The sequence below is a fragment of the Sesamum indicum genome, linkage group LG6 (assembly GCF_026168435.1).
Source record: "Sesamum indicum cultivar Baizhima isolate 11 linkage group LG6, ASM2616843v1, whole genome shotgun sequence".
Lineage (NCBI taxonomy): Eukaryota > Viridiplantae > Streptophyta > Magnoliopsida > Lamiales > Pedaliaceae > Sesamum > Sesamum indicum.
The window spans coordinates 14,357,465-14,379,213 of NC_142662.1; the positions used below are offsets into that span (position 1 = coordinate 14,357,465).

The 21,749-nt window shown below is 40.3% G+C and overlaps 1 protein-coding gene across 1 annotated transcript; it reads left to right on the forward strand.

The window, feature by feature from the left end:
* The first annotated feature begins 824 nt into the window (after positions 1-824).
* LOC148787835 (uncharacterized) lies at positions 825-18,091 on the forward strand. The gene is made up of 3 exons (XM_088881398.1): positions 825-4,267; positions 8,180-8,381; positions 17,822-18,091. The coding sequence occupies exons 1-3, from the start codon at positions 825-827 to the stop codon at positions 18,089-18,091; spliced, it is 3,915 nt and encodes a 1,304-aa protein (XP_088737524.1).
* The last annotated feature ends 3,658 nt before the right edge of the window (positions 18,092-21,749 follow it).

The following is a 21,749-nucleotide window of genomic DNA, read 5'->3' on the forward strand; positions in this document are numbered from 1 at the left end:
TGAAAATTTATATAGCAAGCTCCCAATTCCATTTGTCAGATACTTATGTTTATATTAGTCATGCGCTATCACTGTCTTGCGCCAGACTTTGAGATTTTCTGGTCCTTTACAAGTTTACGACCTCGAAGAGGTCCGGAGATCGAGGGTTCTTCTATATCACCTCTAAACCAAACTTTAGATTTCTAGATAAGCTTCAGTCTGTAAGCCCTTGGAAAAATAAATTCTTTTTAATTTGTCCTTCCCCTGGTGTCACGGGCTGCCCGTTCACTAGGCCCCGTGACGCGCACTTCGGCCACTCAACCGTTCTACATGGCCGACCACTCAGCCTTCATCGACAGACGCTGGACAACCAACTAGTCTTAGAGTCCTAGGTGTAGGCCTTTTATTGCTTTGTTACTGCTTTGTTATTTGCTTTCTGTTGTTTAGATTCCTCAAGGGGACGTTATGCCTCTTGAGTTGCAAATTTCAGCTTTTCTAGTGTCTAGTGTAGACAATAGGATTTATTTTTTTTAAGCCTATTATAGGGGGGAATGAGTTCAAGAAGCTTGGTTTAGTGACGTGTTAGAGTCCCCCTCAAGGCGATCCCCTTGCTCTAGCATCGTTGATCATTGTATACGCATTTTCAGTTCAATGCAATTTGGTTTTCTGAATCCGCGTGCGCAATTTACTGTTTTGTGATTTGTTCCTCCCGACTCTGATATATCCGGCGCGCTGCATTTGTGCCGAGCGGAGGTATTGGCGGACGTAGTCAGCGGACTACTAGCCACACGACGCGCTGTGTGATAGGCGCCTCGTGAGAGGTGGTATCAGAGCCTCGTGCCACGATGGGGCCGAGGCGGACCGCTACTGCTGCGAGGGCATCGGGGCAAGATCCGGAAAGCCCGCGACATGCCGCAGCTTCAACCAGCGAGAGAGCTGAGAACCCGGAGGACGGACACTCCCGGTTGGTGGAATTGGAGACGAAGGTCTCTTCTCTAGAATCTGAGATCACGGTGCTGAATTCGGAGTTGGACGAGTGTCGGCACGTGATTCAGGAGATGGCTGGCGTATTCGGAAACGACAGCATTGCCGATATGCGGCGTGACATGGAGCAGATGTCCATTCAGATTGGACTGCTCCAGCGTGCAGTGGGTAGCACGCCTATGGTTGCTCACGACCCCGATGCTAGGCTTCGAATACCAGAACCGAAGGCCTATAGCGGTGAGCGTGATGCGAAGGAGGTCGAGAACTTCCTCTTTGACATGGAACAGTACTTCCTTGCGGCAGACGTGCGGGACGAGGCAAGGAAGGTTGCGACTGCGACCATGTACCTGACTGGTGACGCAAAGCTGTGGTGGCGGACCAAGTTTGCGGAAATCCAGGCTCATCAAATACAGCTCGACACGTGGGCTCTTCTACGGGAGGCGATCAGAGAGCAGTTCTTCCCCGAGAATGTGGAGTACAATGCCAGGAGGGCATTGCGAAAGCTTGAACATACAGGTTCCGTGCGGGAATATGTCAAAGCTTTCTCAGCGCTGATGCTGAACATCCGAGACATGTCGGAGGCAGACAAGCTGTTCACTTTCATGGAAGGCTTGAAACAGTGGGCGAGAAACGAGTTGCAGAGGCAACGAGTGACTGATTTGAGTTCGGCTATCATCGCGGCCGAACGCCTGGCCGATTTCAACCTAGAGACTCAAAAGGATAGGCAGGCGACGCCTAGTCCTGAGCGGGAGAAGTCGAATGGGACGAGATGGTTCAGGAATAACTTCAACAGAGGTGGGGGAGACCAGAGGCCCCACTCTCAGAATGGCTCACAGGGCAGTTCAAACAGTAACAGGCCCCAGGAGAACAGGCAGGGAGCACCCGAGAGGAGGAGAGGGTGTTTGATCTGCGATGGTCCACATATGTATCGGGATTGCCCGAAGAGACAAGTGTTGAATGCATTGGCAACGACCTTTACCGACAAGGTGTCGTCCACAAAGAGTGTGGAGCCACAAGCAGAGGCAGGTGGTGAGAATGACACGGAGGAGGATGAGGACAACTTGGGGGCCGTGAACCAATGGTGCAACACATTCTCTACGGTGGCGGCGAAGAGAGTTGTGCCACCCCTTGCGAAAAAGACCATCCCGGCTCTTACTGTGGAGCAGCCGGAAAAGAAAGAAGAAGAAGTTCAGCCCCGGATTCCTAGGAAGAAAGGGTTGATGTTCGTGGATGTGAACATTCATGGCAAGCCGATTCGAGCCATGATCGACACTGGAGCCTCTCACAACTACCTTGCGAGCGCCGAAGTGGCGAGACTCGGGCTCGTACTGGAGAAAGGAGTTGGGCGTGTGAAGGCGATCAACTCGGCTGCACAACCCATTGCCGGTGTAGCCAAGTCTGTGCTGATTAAGGTTGGTGCTTATGAGGGCAAGACCAATCTTTCTGTTGTGGCAATGGACGACTTCAAGCTTATCCTTGGGCTTGAATTTCTACGGGATACACGCACTGCTGTCTTACCTCATGCCGATTCGCTGATGATGTTGGGGGCGAAGCCGTGTGTCATTCCTACCTTGGCCGGACGTACTAGAGAGAAGAACTTGTCGGCCATGCAGTTTGAGAAGGGGCACAAGCAGGATGAGATCTCCTACTTGGGTACCCTTTGTTTTGAAGAGATGGAAGAGGTGTCAGGGCCCATCCCGGGCGGTAGTAAGGAACTGTTGGGGGAGTCTGAAGACGTGATGCCAGACGAGCTGCCTCGAAAGCTACCACCGAAGAGGGCAGTGGATCACGAGATCGAGTTGGTGCCTGGCACGAGACCGCCCGCTAGGGCACCGTACCGAATACCGCAACCTAAGCTTGTGGAGCTTAGGAAGCAGTCAGCAGATGCCTTGAGCCGCAGGGCGGACTTGGCGAACTTGGAGTCGATAGCAGCGCTCTCTTCTAGCGCGGCTGCTATCTCTACGAAGGATCAGGTGCGGGAGTTACTACCGAGAGATCCCGCGGCGCGACGCCTGATTCGGCTTGTCGAGCAGGGCAAGGCTCGACACTTTTGGATCGAGGATGGATTGCTGATGACCAAGGGAAACCGCGTATACGTTCCGAGAGGCGGGGACCTACGGAAATCACTTCTTTCCGAATGCCACGACACACTTTGGGCGGGACACCAAGGACAGGAGCGCACGTTTGCTTCGGTGCGGAGGGCCTATCATTGGCCACAGATGCGGGACGATGTCGAGACGCATGTCCGCACTTGTTTGATTTGTCAGCAGGACAAGGCGTGCCATCAGAAGAAGGCCGGTCTGCTGCAACCACTTCCCATCCCAAAGCGTCCATGGGAGAGCGTCTCCATGGATTACATCTCTGGATTGCCTAAGGTCGGGAACTTAGGCTCTATCATCGTCGTGGTAGATCATTTTTCAAAATATGCTACATTCATCGCAGCACCCAAACACGTTACAGCAGAAGGGACAGCTCATCTCTTTTTCAAGCACATCGTTAAGCATTGGGGACTGCCAAAAGATATTGTCAGTGATCGTGACTCCCAATTCACTGGCGCCTTCCGGACCGAGTTGTTCAAACTTCTCGGGTCCACACGTTCCATGAGCTCGAGCTATCACCCACAGTCCGATGGTCAGACAGAACGCTTTAATTCTACGTTGGAGGACTATCTTCGGCACTTTGTGCGAGGTACGCAGAAGGATTGGGTGAAGCTCCTGGATGTCGCTCAGCTATATTTCAATGTTCAAAAGAGCTCTTCCACCACCAACAAGAGCGCTTTTGAAATCATTACTGGGCAGCAGCCGCTCCTTCCTCACACTCTTGACATTCCCCAAAGTGTGAGATCCCCTCTTACTCGAAGTTTCTCCCAGGAGTGGAAGAAGAATGTTGATATCATTAGAAGTTGTCTGGAGACAGCTCAGAAGCGGATGAAGAAGTATGCAGATCAGAATCGCCGCTTCATTGAGTTCAATGCGGGAGACCTGGTGCTGGTGAAGGTCCCGAATCCGAAATTGTCAAAGTCATCAAGGTGGAGAGATCCTCGGTTGGTGCAGAAATATGTTGGTCCTTTGCCTATCCTCAGGCGTATTGGGACGGTGGCGTATAAGGTGGAGTTGCCGCCGTGGTGGAAGATCCACAACGTTTTCCATGTCAGCCAAATGAAGAAGTATTCAGCAGACAAGGAAGACGATACCCGCAATCAACCCAGCCGCCCACAACTCGAATTGAAGAAGACGAAGGAGAAGGTGGCTGAAACAATCCTAGATCACCGGGTGACGAGTACCGTGAAGAAAGACCACACAGAGTACTTGGTGAAATGGAGGGGACGCAGCAGCGAGGAGAACACTTGGGAGCGAGTGATGAACCTAAAGGCGTTTCTACCTCTTGTCGAAGCGTACCATGCTTCCGTAGCGCCGGGGACGTCGCTATCTCAGGTGGGGGAGAATGTCACGGGCTGCCCGTTCACTAGGCCCCGTGACGCGCACTTCGGCCACTCAACCGTTCTACATGGCCGACCACTCAGCCTTCATCGACAGACGCTGGACAACCAACTAGTCTTAGAGTCCTAGGTGTAGGCCTTTTATTGCTTTGTTACTGCTTTGTTATTTGCTTTCTGTTGTTTAGATTCCTCAAGGGGACGTTATGCCTCTTGAGTTGCAAATTTCAGCTTTTCTAGTGTCTAGTGTAGACAATAGGATTTATTTTTTTAAGCCTATTATAGGGGGGAATGAGTTCAAGAAGCTTGGTTTAGTGACGTGTTAGAGTCCCCCTCAAGGCGATCCCCTTGCTCTAGCATCGTTGATCATTGTATACGCATTTTCAGTTCAATGCAATTTGGTTTTCTGAATCCGCGTGCGCAATTTACTGTTTTGTGATTTGTTCCTCCCGACTCTGATATATCCGGCGCGCTGCATTTGTGCCGAGCGGAGGTATTGGCGGACGTAGTCAGCGGACTACTAGCCACACGACGCGCTGTGTGATAGGCGCCTCGTGAGACCTGGTCAAGTTTGGCCCTTTCTCTGCGAATGGCGCTACTTAAAGCCTAAACCCGAGACTTATGGGTTGGGGCTGGATGATGACATAATGAACAGTCTCACCATTTAATGGTACAAGGTTGATAGGCTCTTGACAGAAAGCGAAAATGATGAGTTCGCGAGCCTAGTGGAGGAGATAGAAAGAAGGGACAACCCTTGAAAATTATTTGATTTTTGCTAGATCGCAATGCTATCTTGCTTTTTGTAATTTTTTTGACAAGGATGGTCTCCCGATCTCTATTTGTAGTACTCATTTGCAATGAAACTGCCCTCTTTTGCTCACTTTTACATATATCATTTTATATTATTTGCTTGCGATCTTCCTTTGATATTTATACTTGGGAATGTTCTTTTTCAGAAATTGGGGTTTTGCTTTTCAAAATGTGACCTTTATGGTTTACTTTTCCTTTGAAAATTCTTCACATTACTTTCATACAAATTGTCAGCAACCTCCCTGGGTCAGTTATCTTGACTAATTTTAATTGGCTGCAACCTCACAAGGTCATATTTTGTTAGAATTTGAAAATTCTATGATAACGTGCAACCTCATGGGGTCGTTTTTACTTGATCAAAATCTTTTCCAGAATTTGAAAATCCTTTTGCAGAATTGATAGCATGCAACCTGAAGGGGTCGTTTTATACTTGTTCAGATTCTTTTTCCAGAATTCGGTCTCAAAATTGATGACATGCGACCTCATGGGGTCGTTTTATACTTTGTCGAATTCTTTTCTAGAATTTGAAAATCCTTTTGCAGAATTAATAAAAAGCGACCTCATAGGGTCAGTTTATACTTGGTGAGATTCTTTTCCAAAATTTAAAATCTTAGAATTGATAACATGCAATCTCATGGGGTCGTTTTGGTCAAATTCTTTTCTAGAATTTGAAAATTCTTCTGCAGAATTGATAACATGCAACCTCAGAGGTCATTTTATACTTGGAGAAATTCTTGAATTTGACCTCCCATGATGAGTGAACTATGAACTGGAAAGAGAGTGTGATCTTTTCAAATCTATATGATTCATATCAATACAAAAGTACTTATCACAAAATACAGGTTCCTCCACTAGAATGCTTGTATTGAACTAAAAGTACTGAGCATAGAATTTCCTTAAATTATAGATATTCCATTGCCTTGGTAAATCTTTGTCTTCCAAATCTTGCAGCCGGTATGCTCTCCTCTTTTTTACTTCGACTACTTTATATGGACCTTCCCAATTGAGATCTAACTTTCCCACATGCTTGAAGACCTGAAAGTTTCTTGATCTGACTTTGTTGTTGCAGCTTTTCATCATGAGGCCTTTGTAGTGAAGATGTTTAGAAATACTTTATCCTTCTTCAATTGTTGCGAGGTCAAAATCTCTTGCCTGACGATTGCCTTCAGGTTCATATTGCGCGACCCTCATAATTTTTTCTCCAATTTCTGCAGGTATCAATCACTGTATCTGTTCTATAGACTAGGTAAAATGGGGTTTCTCCAGTCGTAGTCCTTGGCGTAGAACCTTATGCCTATAACACACAGATAACTCTTCTACCCATGAACCCTTAGCACCTTCTAAGATGTTCTAAGGTGTCGCAACAAAATTCTATTCGTGACCTCTATCTACCCATTCACTTGCGGATTTCTCACTACCGTGAATTTTTGTTAGATCTTCAATTACTTGCACCATGCCATTATTTTCTTTTCTTGGAATTGAGTTCCATTGCTCAAGATCAACACTTTATGTATCTCGTAGAATAGATGATATTTTTTCAAATAAAGTTGATTACCTCTTTTTTAAAGATTTTTGCTAAAGTTTCCACCTCCTCCCACTTGGAGAAATATTCAACTACCACTATGATGAACTTCTTCTGTACGAGGCTTGGTGGAATAGGTCCCAAAATATCTATCTTATTGATCAAAAGGGCATGCGATCCTAATGGGTTCCATCGGTGTTGCATGTGAATGCATCAGAGTCGCGTATTTTTGACAACTTTCACATTTAGCGTCCTACACTATGTTTGATCAGAAATATCCTTGCCTTGTTACGTTTTGTGCCAGCAATCTACCTCTAGAGTGATTGCCGCAACTTCCTTCATGAATTTCCATAAGGACGTAATATGCCTTTTCCAAACTTAGGCATTTTGGTAAAGGGCCCTCTGTTATTCTCTTATATAACTCCCCATTCATCATAGTAAATTTATTCGTTTTAAATTTCAATCTTCTAAGCTGTAATTGAGTCTACTATCTCATTCTTTTATGATTAGTTCTCTACCACACATTGCAGTACCTTTCCTTCCTCCAGCGATGCTTTATCTTTGATTACCACTGCAATCTTCCCACTTCCTACTCCTACAACCATTGCTACAAATTTCGATAGTGTCTGCCGTTGAATTTTATTCCCTTAGATTTGTTGAATTACACACTTATTGAATCTCACTACCAAGGCGCATATCATTTTCAGGTATCGGGTCATTGACCTTGATATGACCCATCTATCTGCATTTCAACCAGTTGAGAATCAGTGTACACATCTCACTGCTTTACTCCTGTGTCCAATGTCATTCTCAAACCAATAACAAGGACCTCATATTATGCCTCATTATTCATAGTGGGGAAATCAACCTCAATCTCCACACCACCTGGTCGTTTTAGTAAAATTCCTACTCCGCCAACACTTGAGGTCGAGGATCCATCTACATGTAGCATCCATCCTTCCTCCAACTTTTGTTCCTCCTGTTCACCTGCTAACTCAACAGCAAAGTCAACAAAGACTTGGGCTTTCATAGCCGTTTTGGATTGGTTCAATATCAAATTCTCCCAACTCTACCGCCCATTTGACTAATTGCCCTGATGCTTCAAGTCGCAGCATGATCTGCCTCAGCGGATGGTTGGTCAACACCATGAATTTATGCGATTGGAGTATGTCGGAGTTTCCTTGCTATTTTTTAATGTCAGGGTCAACTTCGGATTTGGAAATACTTCTTGTCAACGCCCTGCTAACATAATAAACTAGGCTCTACTGCCCCGCTTCTTCCCTCATTAGGGCAGAACTCACTGCATTATTAGATATTGTGAAGTATAAATATAAAGTTTCCCCTACCTTGGGATTTGCTAACAGTTGTGGGGTAGTCAGGTATTGCTTCAGATCGCTGAGGGCTTGCTCACACTTTGATATCTACTGGAAGTTATTTACCTTCCTTAGCATTTTGAAGAAAGGCAGGTTTTTATCTGCTGACCTGGATGGGAAGCAAGCTAAAGATGCGACTTTACCTGGCAATTTCTACACATCCTTGATTGTTTTTGGTGGGCTCATTTACATTATAGCTTTCATCTTTTATGGATTGGCTTTGATTCCTTTTCCGCTCACCATATACCCAATAGATTTTCCTCCTCTTACTCCAAAGGTGCATTTAGTTGGTTTAACTTCATGTCATATCTCCTCATGATCTCAAATGCTACTTGCAAGTGCGACCAGTGCTCCTCCTCCTTCTTAGTGTTTATCAACATGTCATCTACATGCACTTCCATGGATTTTCCAATGGGGTCTTTAAACATCCTATTGACTAATCTCTAATATGTGGCACCTGCATTATTTAAACCAAATGGCTTCACATTATAACAATATATGCTTTTTTTTAGTAATAAAAGAGGTTTTATCTCTATCCTCTTCAGCCATGAAGATTTGGTGATATCCCTGGTACGCATCCATCATGCTGAACAGAGCACAACAAGCAGTAGAGTCTACTAATAAGTCATACAGAAGTAACAGGTAAGGATCCATTGACCATGCTTTGTTTAAGTTTGTGCCTTTGGCACCACCACCACATTAGATAACCATTTTGTATATTGTAATCAGCCACATAGCCTGCTTCCAACAACTTATTTACTTCCTCAATTATTTTACTACGCTCTACTCCAAACGGCCTCTTTTTTTATTTTACAGGCTTGGCTTGTGGGTCTACATTCAACTTATACACAATTACCTCTAGGTCTGTTCCTTTGAAATCCAAGGGGCTCCACACGAAGAAATCTAAATTTTTTCTCAAAAATCAATCGTTATGATCTCTATCTGTGAGCTCATACATGACCCTATTCTTGTTATTTTACTCAGCTCCCTTAGGAACAAATCTATTTTCTTGTGTTCTTCTGCTAGTTCTATGCATCCGTTCTCATCTTTTTATTTTCCTTCGACCTGTTCTGCTGCATTTTACCAGGCTGCTTATGAGGGTCCTTTTACTTTTAGTTGCCTTCTTTATCGATAGATTGTAGCATCTCCTTGCCTCCTTCCTATCGCATTTTACTTCCCCAATTCCGTGTGCTGTTAGGAATTTCATTTTTAAATGAAATGTCGATGCTAATCCTTTGAACAAGTTTAGACTTGGGCATCCTAGAGTTACATTGTATGCAAAAGGTGTGTCTACCACCAATAACTTTACCACCATTGTCTTTCTCTTAGGCTCCATTCCCATCGAAATCGGCAATCAATCTTCCCTAAAGGTATTACTTTGCTACCTCCGAATCCTATTAACGGGGTATTTATAGGTCGCAAGCTAGCTACCCTAATCTCCATCTTTCTCAACACATCCATAAACAGGAAATCTACGGAGCTCCCATTATCAACCAGAACTTTGTGAAACACGAAGTTTGCTATATCTATCCTGATAACCATGGGATCGTTCTGTGAACCCCCCCCCATGTCTAAATCTCCTTTCCCAAAAATGATCTACTATTCTTTTTCTACAGTTAGAATTTGAAAACTCCTCCTATCTATCTCTAAGTATCCAGCATACCTTTTCCTCGATCTTCCCGAGTCTCCATCTAAAAGGCCACCTGCTATTGTATGAAGTACCCCTTTTACAGGGGCATTATCACACTACTCCTCCTCGCTTGCGTCTTTTCCTCTGCTAAATCTATTTTTAGTTAGGGACCAGCTCCCAACCTCATCGCTCCATTCTTTTGTTCATTCACTCCTTCAATTCCTTCAAAATATACTCCCTAAAATATCTTTCTTACTAGCCTCTCTATCTCATCTTTCAACTGATAACAATCCTCTGTATCATGACCTTTGTCCCTATGTAACCTACAATACTTGTTTGAGTATATTTCGCTGGTGTTCTTCTTGTCTTTTTTGGCCACTGCAACAAGTTTGCCTTTTCTACCATCATCATAGCTCTTGCTCTGGTAGTACTCAATGACGTATATTTGTTGATATGTTAGCTGATAAGGCACTTCCCTTTCTCTCTCAGATCAATTCCGCCTCTCTTTTCCTCTATCCGTCCTTCATGGCATTCATCTCCTCTTCGTCTATGTATTTTTTAGCTAATTGTATTAATTATTCCACATCCTCTGGAGGACCCCGAGCTAAAGCTAATAAAAAAGATCATTTTTTCAAGCCATGTATTAATATACTTACCATCATATCTATTCTTAAATCATGAACCTCTAAAGTCTCATTATTAAACATCCCTATAAAGCTCTATGGGGATTCATCCTCCCTTCGTCGAATGGTGAAAACGTAGTTCACCGGCCACTTTATCTTTCTTTTGCTAGCAAAATGGAAGGTGAAGTTCTCTGTCAATTGGCTACAAGAATATGTGGTTCCACTCAACAAACTGGTGAACCATTCCTATGTTTTTTCTATCAAAGTTGTTACAAATAATTTGGCATTTATAGAGTCAGTTTGACTATATAAATTCATTACCAGTTGAAATACAAACACATGCTCTTGAGGGTCCTTGGTTCCACCGTACTTAGGTAGGTCTGGTAGCCTGAAGCTCAAAGCTACTACTTTAGTGACAATTTTGTTAGCCAACAGTGAATTCCTATTTTGATCTGCCAACTCTCATCGCCTATTTAATTCATCTATCTATTGACCCAATCTCTATTTGTTTTCCAACATCTTCCACCTCTACTGGAATGATGGTTGGCTCTCTGCATTTTCCTCTCTTGATAGATCTAGTATCTGATACATCCTTCTCATGGGCTTTCTCAAGTTCTTGCTCTGTATCGTGCATAGGTTGACTTGTCATCTCCTTGGGATCGTCCGCTATTGTCTCCGCCTTACCTTGAAACAACTGCCTTTTTACGGGCATTCGAATAGCTAGTGAAGCCATTCTTCTCTCATATTATACTATGGTATTTCTACTGGCTGCCTTAATCATACGTTGTAATTCCTCGCACGTTAAGTGTACTACCTTTTCCTCCTACCTCATTGGGGTTTGCTCCCCTTGCTCCTGATGTGCTGTTTCTTTCATAGGAGTGTGTTCCCCTCTGGAAGTTCCTTCCATCTTGCATATAAGTGAATTCTATTCTCAATTTCCCAAAGAAGGGGGCAACTAATTCGCATCGCAGGTCATCAAGTACCTCGCGTTCTCGAAAAGGTTTGAAACCTAAGGAAAGAGAGCAGATTGTAAGGCTTGCTGGGAGGTCCCCAACTAAGATCTTTTGATGCCTAAGTCAGTAGAGATATTCAAGATAGAGGAAATGATCTTAATGCGAACTTAAGCGAACTCAATCTGGATTTTTAATGTCATATATGTCTTTCTATAAATGTACTGAACACGGGATATTTATAATGTTTGGGTGGGTTCACTTGCCTATCTGAAAGGTCCATTTTCGCTATGCCATGTGTCGTCATTCTAGCTCACGTCACGTCACGTAAATTGACAGCCTCCAGTAGCAGGTCCTTTGGGTCGCGTGCATGAAGGGGTGTGGATCTTCGGGTTATACCTATAGATAAGGGTTAAATGCAATTTAACCCCCTGTAATATGTAAAATAAGCAACTACCCCCATATGAAAAATGAATTAGCAAATTACCTTCCTGTGTTTCAAAAAATCAAACAAATTTACTACTTTATTTTTTACAAGGATTTTTTTTGCTCATTTCTCAAATCACAAGGGCATTTTTGTCATAAGGGTAAACTACCTTTTTTTCCCTTTAAATAATGCCTGCTTCGAGGGCATTTTTATCATTTTAATAGTAATTCTCTTAATCCCCATCAGTGTCCCTGCCATTTCTGTCCTAATGTTTTTAAGTTTTTTTGTATCATTGTGCTTGTATCGCCATATCTATGTCCATGTATCACAGATTATATGTTTCAAGGGTAGAACTTAAGACCTCAGCATTGATCGTGCCACTCTATACAACTAAACAAAATCACAATTGAAGATACCCAAAATGTAATTTGCTTGCAATATCACCAATTACAACAACTTAATGAGCAAACGGCACACAAACTTATTGCACATTTGGCAGCGAATTAGACAAAAAAGAAATCATTCAGGTTACAAGCCAGAAATAATGCGCAAAGTAAATAGAATTTGGAAGAACCACCAAATCACCTCTAAGAGCAACAACATGAAACTTCCACCATAACTGTTGTTTATGCCTTACAGCACAACTCAAAGCAATTCCACGGACGCCTATATTCATGGAAAGATCATCATTTACACCAAAATCAAAAGCACCAACAAACTACATATGGGATATCTTATAAAATGGGCGAATTGTAAATTTACTGACATGTAATATATAAAATAGACAAACCACATTTGTGCCAAACGAATCATCAATTTTATCTCTCTGAAAAATTAAAAAATGTGCAAAATGCCTCGTTCAGGCAAGCAGTTAGCATCACGTGCCTTGGGTGCGCTTTTAGCTATAGAATTATTGTTATACCCTTACTCATAAACCGATCTTGTTTTATATATATAACACCAGTTCAAATTTAATATAACCAGTTTTCCTTTCTTTAAAATTATTTGTATTTCCAGCAATTGATTTGAAAAGATAAGGTATTGGCCATAGATTAAGTAAAGATAAAATATGAACTATTGAATTATATTATATAAGATCCAACATTTGTGAAATAAAAATATAAAAAAAAAAAAGAGGAATATTTGTGATTGGAGAACACTACTCGCGTGAAGGGGGTATTTTATACCTTTTTTAAACATCGAAAAGGGTAAATTGTTATTTTATTTTTATAAGGAAGCTATATGCCTATTTTTCATATCACAGGTAAGTAGATGCAATCTACACCATTTGAAATACATTAAAGTCACCTATATTTGGCAAAATTCTAGCTCGGACCCGACTCGACCAGACCTGAATCAATTTTATGACAAGTGCACTATAGCTGCCGTGTGATTGGTGTACAATTTAGGAGAAGTGACCAATCATAGGACATATATATGCTCTGTGATTGATTTGATTTAACCAAATCTGATTCAAGCAAGAATTTTCCATATGTTACCTTTTAGAAGTCGAACTTGGTTTCTCTAGTTTTTTGTTATCTGCCCTTGATAATGTGACGGGTACATTCTGGATATCTGGTTCACATTATTCGCATTTGAAGTTTCCTTCTTCTCTGGACTGCCGGTGCTCCATTGTGCAGCTTTCATGGGTCAAGGTGATCATTTTGCAATTGCATTTCTCCATAAAAATGAATTCATATTGAAATATGTTATTAAAACAGAATCTGCACACTGCTTCCGCTTTATGGATTTTCCCAACCAATTCTCCTGATATATAACACCACGCATGAAACTTTTAATAGTAAATTATATTTAACCATTCAAACCATGCCCGTTCCCATACTGCATCATATAATTTTTTGTGTTAATTACTATTTTAATTTTATGAAATTTGCACTTATTATATATGGTCTTTTTTTTGTCGATTTTTTTACTAGAAAAATATAATATGAAAAAAATATCACGTCACACTGTATATGATATTTTCTGGGCAAAAGATCAATAAAAAATGAGTCTTATATGGAAAAGTGCAAAGTTTGCAAAGTTGGGATGGTAGATTAATAAAAAAAATTGATAAAATATAAAAATGAGTATCGTTCGGATGGTAAAATATAATTTACTCGATTATTATTTATTTTTGAATCATGTAGAAAAATTAGTAAAAAGCATCGCATATTAAGATAGGTTATACTTATTTGCCTCGTTTTGGCCATTTCAGTAAATTTCCACCATTTATGTACTCCATGTGCAAAATTTTTAAAATAATAGAACAAAATCACGAAGATAGATTCATACAAAACTAAATTGCTAACCTCATACTTGCAGGACCAAAATTGTAATTCTTTTTAGTTTTATTTTTGCCTGAACAATTATGTACCTTCAACATTGCTCTGAGGTGTTAGCTTGACTCTCACATTTATTTGTTCTTCCTCCTGCAAACTGTCATGAAATTAAACAATTTTTTATACTATTGAAATTGAATTACTCTTTTGTCGTGTCTATTCATGAGGTTATGTACGGCCAAATTAAAATTGTCAAGTAAGATTTTATGATTGTATAGTTTTTATTCTTTAGTATTCAATCTTTTTACTCGTTAATTGTCAGGACAGATGTAAATTATAAAATTATTTCAAAAATTAAAAATAAATAAATAAATAAAGATTTCCAATTATAGAACTAACCTGCGACGATAACCCGAATTTCAATGATCTACATGGCCTCCCATGAACTGCAAAGTATCACTCCTCCTTTTTATTTTGTGATACTCCAAGAAGAACAAATTATAAGTAATATCATTTGTGTATTGATGTATGGGAGGAAAAATTATCCTCTACACGATTGATAATTTTCAAATTGCATTCTCTTAAAGAGAAAATTTTTGGTGGTCTTATTAATGAATAGTAATTTAGGGACAAAATGCATAAAACCACCCTGTGTTTTAGAAAGTACGCTTAAAACACCATCCTGTTTTCATAATAGGCTAAAAATCCCCTCCTGTTTTGTTTTAATCAGCAAAAAATCCTCATTCTGTTAGCAACTAATGGGAAGTGGAGGAGACGCGCGTCTGCTGCATTTGGTAGTTATTTTCTGCGGTTAGGTTCATATTTAATGACACGTTGGACTAAAATACCCCTTTATGGGTCTATATAACATACAAAGGGCTTTTTTACTTGTTTTGTGTCTTTCTTTTGCCATTTCTCACCTTAAAAAAGAAATTAAATTTTATCATATTAAATTTAAATTGATATATTAAATTAAATTATATTTAAATTCAAATAATTTTATTATTATTAATTATTAAATCTAAAATTATTTTTGATTAATTGAAATATATATTTAATTACAATAATTATTATTAATTAGTCAAAATATTTAATTATTATAATTATTTAAAATTAACTAAAATATATTTGAATTAATATAGTTAAAATTAATTAAAAATTAAAAAAAATGAAAACGACGAATTTCGCCCCTTTTTCTCTGGAAACTTGTTTCTAAGTTTCTGGCGCCGTCAATACGAATTTTCGACGGCCAATGGTACCATTCGAATCCTCTCTTCAACACGAATATTTTCATACCTTCAATTTGAGTTTTCGTCAATCATAGAGAGTGGGTTCAAGTCACGACCGCCGAGCATGTTTGCCGTTCATTCGTCTCTATCCGGTCGAATCTCGATCTCAGACCACCACCATCAGATTCGTTTATTCAAGACGATTCTAACGAGACCGGTCTCACTCAATTTGGTAAAAAATTTATGAAAATACAAGGATTTTCACAAATATTCGCCGCCGGCGACGAGAATTGGGAGGGAAGCCGGGGGTGTGGGGGTGGGGCAGTTGGGGGGGCTAAGGGGACGGCAGTTAGTTTTTTTTTTAATATATAATAATAATAATATATTTTTAAAATTTTAAATTATTTATATATAATATAACTTAAATAATTTTTGAATCTAAACTTTTTATTTATTTAAAATCTAATGATCGAGATTAGTTGATTAGATCTAACGATCAGTATTTGATCAAAGAAGATCCAACTGTCATTAAAATAAGAAATAATATATAATAAGTAGGGATATAATGGTCATTTTCTAAAAAATCAATACCGTTAGTTGGATTTAACAGAGAGGGGGCGATTGAGCTGAGTTTTACAAAACACTGGGGGGCTTTTAGCCTATTCTCATAACAAGAAGGTTATTTTTGCAGACTTTTCAAAACACAGGGGTGTTTTATGCATTTTGTCCAGTAATTTAGTTTAAAAAATAGGGTTAAATGTAATTCATATATGAAATGAGCAAATACTCCCTGTGAAAAGAAGATTAACAAATTATGCCCCTGTGCATCAAAAAATGACGCAAATTACCTCCCTATCAGTGGTTTGGATAGGGGGTAATTTGCTTCTTTTTCAAAAAAAATAGGGGGTAATTTTCTATTTTATTTGTCATAGGGTTTTTTTTTGTTTATTTCTCATATTACATGGGGATAAATTATAATTTTTTTCTTAAAAAATAATATTTGAGGTATTTATAGTGGAGCTAGAAATATTAAAGCATGGTAAGAGGTATATATTTATATATAGTATAAATAGTTTAATATTATTGTTATATCCATCATACAGTGCCACACTGTTGCTGTTGAAGAGTTTGACACGAGGCCTGCATAATGCCCAAGATTCACGGGATTTTTAATTACTAATTATTCTTAGTACTAATTTTTACATAAATATTGCAATTAGTAAAATTACGAAAATCGTTGTAGCAACATAATAAAATTTACAATTTATGGTCTTAATATCATCAATTGTTATATTTCTTTTTGTTACTAATACTACAATAAATTATGTGAATAACTAGAAAAATTAGAAAGGAGAGTAGATTTTATTGGTAATTTACAAATGCATATAACAAACAATAAAAAATTTTAAGTTCTGTGATTTTAAAATTAACATTAGAAACTAAATATTTTCTTGCTATAATTACTAAGAAATTTTGATGTTGCAAAACTTTGTAGTTGGCTTCAGCAAATTAAAAAATTAAAACGTTTCTACCAAAATTGTATTAATAAATATTTTCTTTAGCAAAATCAGCAACTAATTCGATGCTAAAATCCGCGATGAGCTGATTATAGAGTAATTATTTTTTTTATTAAAACTTAAAACTATCAAAATGAGAGAGAGAGAGCGGTCCATTACTTGGAAGATAATAAACATCATCTTCTTCAGAAGAGCTTCCTTCTGCTATACATGTAGAGAAAGAGAGACCTTCTGCTTCCATTGCTTTCTGCATCAAGTTGTCGTGGTCTGATAATTTCACAAATTCTGCTCACTATCGCAAGCTCTAACTCTGATAGAAATGTGGAAATGTGAACAAATTTCAAACTTCTCCGCATATTAAGTCAACCCCAAATGTTTCCTCTAACATTCCAAGTCAACATATTCTGCACCAAGAGAGAAAGTATATGCATTTTTATATATACTAGCAGTCACACGTGATACTCGTAAATATACTTTCCTATTAAATCAATATCAAACTTAACAATCATAAAGTAATAAACCAAAAATGAGTTAATTATAACAAAAATTTAAAAAGAAAGAACTAAATGTATAATCAAACGAGACTATTAATCTGTAGAAAGAAGTTAAAATGAAAACGTTTAAAACTTTTTTAAATAATAAACATTAAGAATAAAATTGTGTTAATAAATTAAGAAATTTGACTAATCAAATTTATGTTAAAACTAGAAATTTTTTCACATTACTGTTTTTACATTTGTAAAACTTAAAGGATTACATTTGGTAATAAAAATGTTACCAATTAAATTAAGTAAATTACAATGACAAAATCCAACCATTTCCACATCAATTAAGAACATTATTGTAAATCTTTCAAGAATACAATTATAGAAAATAATGATCCAATGATAAAAATATATAATAAAATTACTAACACAACAATTTTATAGCTAAAAACCTCCTCTAAGTTAAATAAAAGATGGACTCTCTTAATTCTCTCTCACACTCTAGCACACCTCACAAAACACACACTGCCCTATGCACGGCTTCTCTCGCGGACTTGATGTCAGCGGTGGGTAGGAGGTAGCGGCCGATGTAGATGACGATGGAGTTGTTGATGATTGTCGTGGAGAGGGCGATCCAAGGATACACAAAGTTGTGATTGCCGGTGCCCCTAGTGACACGAATGCTGGTGGAGACACAGGTTCCATGGCTTCGGCTGATGAAGCTTTCATGGATGTGGTTGCTACTGGTGATGGCGCGATGGAGGATGAAGCGCGTCGGAACAACCATGGACGTACCCATCTAGGGTTTGTGAAGTGTTCAACATCCATGAAGTCCTCCAACTAGCCCACAAGGTGATTAACGAAGGGGAGATCACGACTCCATGGCTGTGCTGGCTGATCTAAAGAAAAAATGGGAGGAAGTGTTCGGTCTCCCCATTGCTAAACCCTCCTTCCCGTCCATTGATGCTCACTCGTTGGCGAGAGGACTTCGCTTGCATGCCGACGTCTGTTAGTGCCAACAACTGGATCTACAGCAACAACAGCGACAACGTTGCCCTTCATTGCGGCGGCGCCCGTTCAGCTAAACCCTAACCCTGCTAGGGTTGTGCAGTTAGCACCGCGAGGTGCAGTGGCTCCATTGATGAACGCTGATCAGGCAGGGATTGCGATAGCCTGACGGAAGAGGTTGAGATTGGACAGTCGGCGACGAGGCGAGATGGCACTGTCCCAACAAGTTTACCGTCGACCGTGGCTGAATCATTTCTACCACCCAAGGTTACAAAGGTGATGTCCTCGCCTATTGGTTTATTTGTTGGCAATATCCCGTTACGTCCTTGGACTGAATTTTCCACACCTGTTGATAAGATTGCACATGTGTTTAACAATTTTTCATGTAAAGTATTGTCGTATATTACTCCTACGAAGCAAAAGGTGAGGTAATTGTATGGCTGACGTTGGAAGCTATTTGAGCTGGATCTCGTACGTGGAAAGTTACGACTGTTGGATATGTCTTGGGTAAACGACTATACTTCCACTACTTGAAGGAGTATGTGACATCGATTTGGCCGGCTCTTCGGGAGGTTACCACTACTGTGATTGAAGGAGGTCCCTGGTTGTTCCAAGGACAGCCGATTGTGCTTCAGAAATGGGAGCCGAAAATGGTGATGCAGAAACTCAAACATACACAAATCCCATTTGGATTAAACTTCGACATCTTATTGATGAATTAGGGATGATAGAGGGACTTAGCATGGTGGCTAGTGGAATTGGAAAGGCGCTGTATTCTAATGAGATCACCAGAACATGCATGAGGCTGGATTTTCCTCTCGTATTCTTCATACTTGATATAAGTTCTAAGCTACCAAAGCACATTATTATTATGATGTAGGATGAAGATGGAGGTGAATCGCCGTATAAGGTGGATGTGGAGTATGAATGACTGCCACCTAAATGTACTACCTATATGAGCCTGGGCCATCCATCGAAGGAATGTCCGTTGAACAAATTCTCTAAACCAGGAAAGCCTCCGATTTCCGTATATGTTCCTAAACCTTGCCCTACTACAAAGCCAGCTGACACGCATAATTCGAGTGACAAGGAGGAACCGAGGATACAACGCACGGACATCCCAAGCCCCACAACCTGTATGGATGGAGATGGAGAGGGGAAGGGTAAGGAACTTGTCATTTATAATATATTTGAGGCACTCACTCTACTCGATGATGACACAGATGCCACTATACGGCATCCTAATGAAAGCAGCCCCATTAGTGGTGATCCATGTTGAACATCGCTGTATGGAATGTTCGTGACCTGAACAAACAAGACCATTAGCTAGCTCTGAAAGACCTTGCAGATGAGTTCAGGTTACAATTCATTGGTCTCTTAGAAAGTCGTGTGCATGTTAATAATATCACTCGCATTCAGTTAGCGATTTTACCCCAATGAAAATGGTTTGTGGACCCAGCAACAGCTGGTAATTATGTTTGGATTGCATGGGATGATGATATTCTTGATGTTACTATACTAGAATTGAGTACTCAATTTATTCACTGTCGTGTGTGCATTCGAGCATTGCATCAAACTGTGTTTATTACTATTGTTTATGGGGCTAATGATGTTATTGGGCGTTGGGAGTTGTAGGTTTCATTGAAATAATTGGCAGGTCAATATGAGGAGGTGCCATGGCTAATAGGTGGAGATTTCAATGTTGTGTGGGACCTTAGTGAAGTTTGTGGTCCTGCAGGTGATATAAGGTAGGTCATGGAGGAATTTAATGCATGCATTGTGGACACAGGGTTACTTCCATTACCCATGCAGTGGGAATGGTACAAGTGGCATAACTGTAGCACAGATTCGCGTAGTCTATGGAAGAGATTGGATCGAGTGTTTATTAATGACACTTGGATAATGAGGCACCCGACATCATCATATACTAGCCTCACTCCACTCACGTCCGATCATTCACCACTAGTACTGAATGGGGACAACCACCAACAATCGGGAGATATGTTCAGATTTGATAATTACCTTATGCTTTCACCAAATTTTATTCCCAGTGTGCAGAATGTATGGCAGCATGACATCATTGGTGTGCCTATGTATGTTATCACTCGCAAACTCAAGGCGCTAACGCCTATGTTTCGGCGACAAAGGAGGGATAAGGGGGATTTATCGTTAAAGGTCTAACTTGCCAAAGGTTTTCTTGAGACGGCACAGACCCTGGTTAGCTAGACAGACAAAATGATGTCCTCCTCCACTTGGAGCATTGTTGTCGGTTGGTGTATGCTAAAGCAGTGAAATTTGAACAAATTATGTTACAGCAAAGGCCAAAGATGCAATAGATGAAAGGCGGGAATCAATGTTATCGGGTCTTCTTTTGCAAGATCGCCTGGAGACGTCCCACTCAAAACTAGAGGCGGTGATTTCTGAGTTCATATCCTTCTATCAGACTTTGTTCGGGGGAGAGCGAACAAGGCAAGGGATTGACCTCAGGTATTTGAGACCTTGTGCACGGCATGTTATCAATGAGGATGAGACTCGTTAACTCCTCTAACAAGTCACTGCAGCAGACATTAGACAAGCCATTTTTGATATCACTGAGATAAAGCCCCTGGTCCAGAAGACTATTCGCTGGGATTTTATAAAGCAGCATGGCCCATTGTGGGCAATGATGTCACGAAGGCAATTTTGGATATCTTTAATACCTAAAAATTGCTTAAACAAGTCAATACTACACTCTTGGCGCTTATCCCCAAGGTATATTGTCTACACTAGTTGTTGATTTTAGACCCATCTCTTGTTGTAATGTGCTGTATAACATCATCACTAAAATCCTAGTGCAGAAATTGAGTAGCGTAATGGATAAATTAATTAGCCCATGTCAAACTACCTTCATTCCTGGGCGTAGTATTGGAGACAATGCATTATCAGCACAGGAACTTTTCATAGGCTATAACCAGCAGCACCTTCCTCCACTTTGTGCCCTCAAGGTGGACATTAGGAAAGCCTACGACACCATGAAATGGGACTTCCTTTTGGAAGTGCTTCAATTGTTTGGATTCTGGCACCATTCATTCGTTTGATTAACGAGTGTGTCACGACCACCTCTTTTTTGGTGGGCATTAATGATAAACCGCATAGCTTCTTTATGGAATCTCGGGGCTTGAAACAGGGTGACCCTCATCCCCATATTTATATGTACTTGTAATGGAGGTTCTACATTTGATGTTGATGCAGAGGATTGACCAGGATAGAGAAATCACATTCCGTCGGAAATCTGAGCCATCTTGGCTCTTCCAATTGGGATTTGCTGATGATCTTCTTCTAGTGTGCAAGGCTAACTCAGAATCTATTAATGTGTTTAAACAGGGTTTGGATCTATTTGCATCCTTTTTAGGACTTCGGGTTAACATAGAGAAAAGTCACCTTATCCTTTCCCAGTCAGCTCATGGGATGAGAGACAGTTACTTGCAGTGCTCTTTCAGGAGGGCCATCTTCCG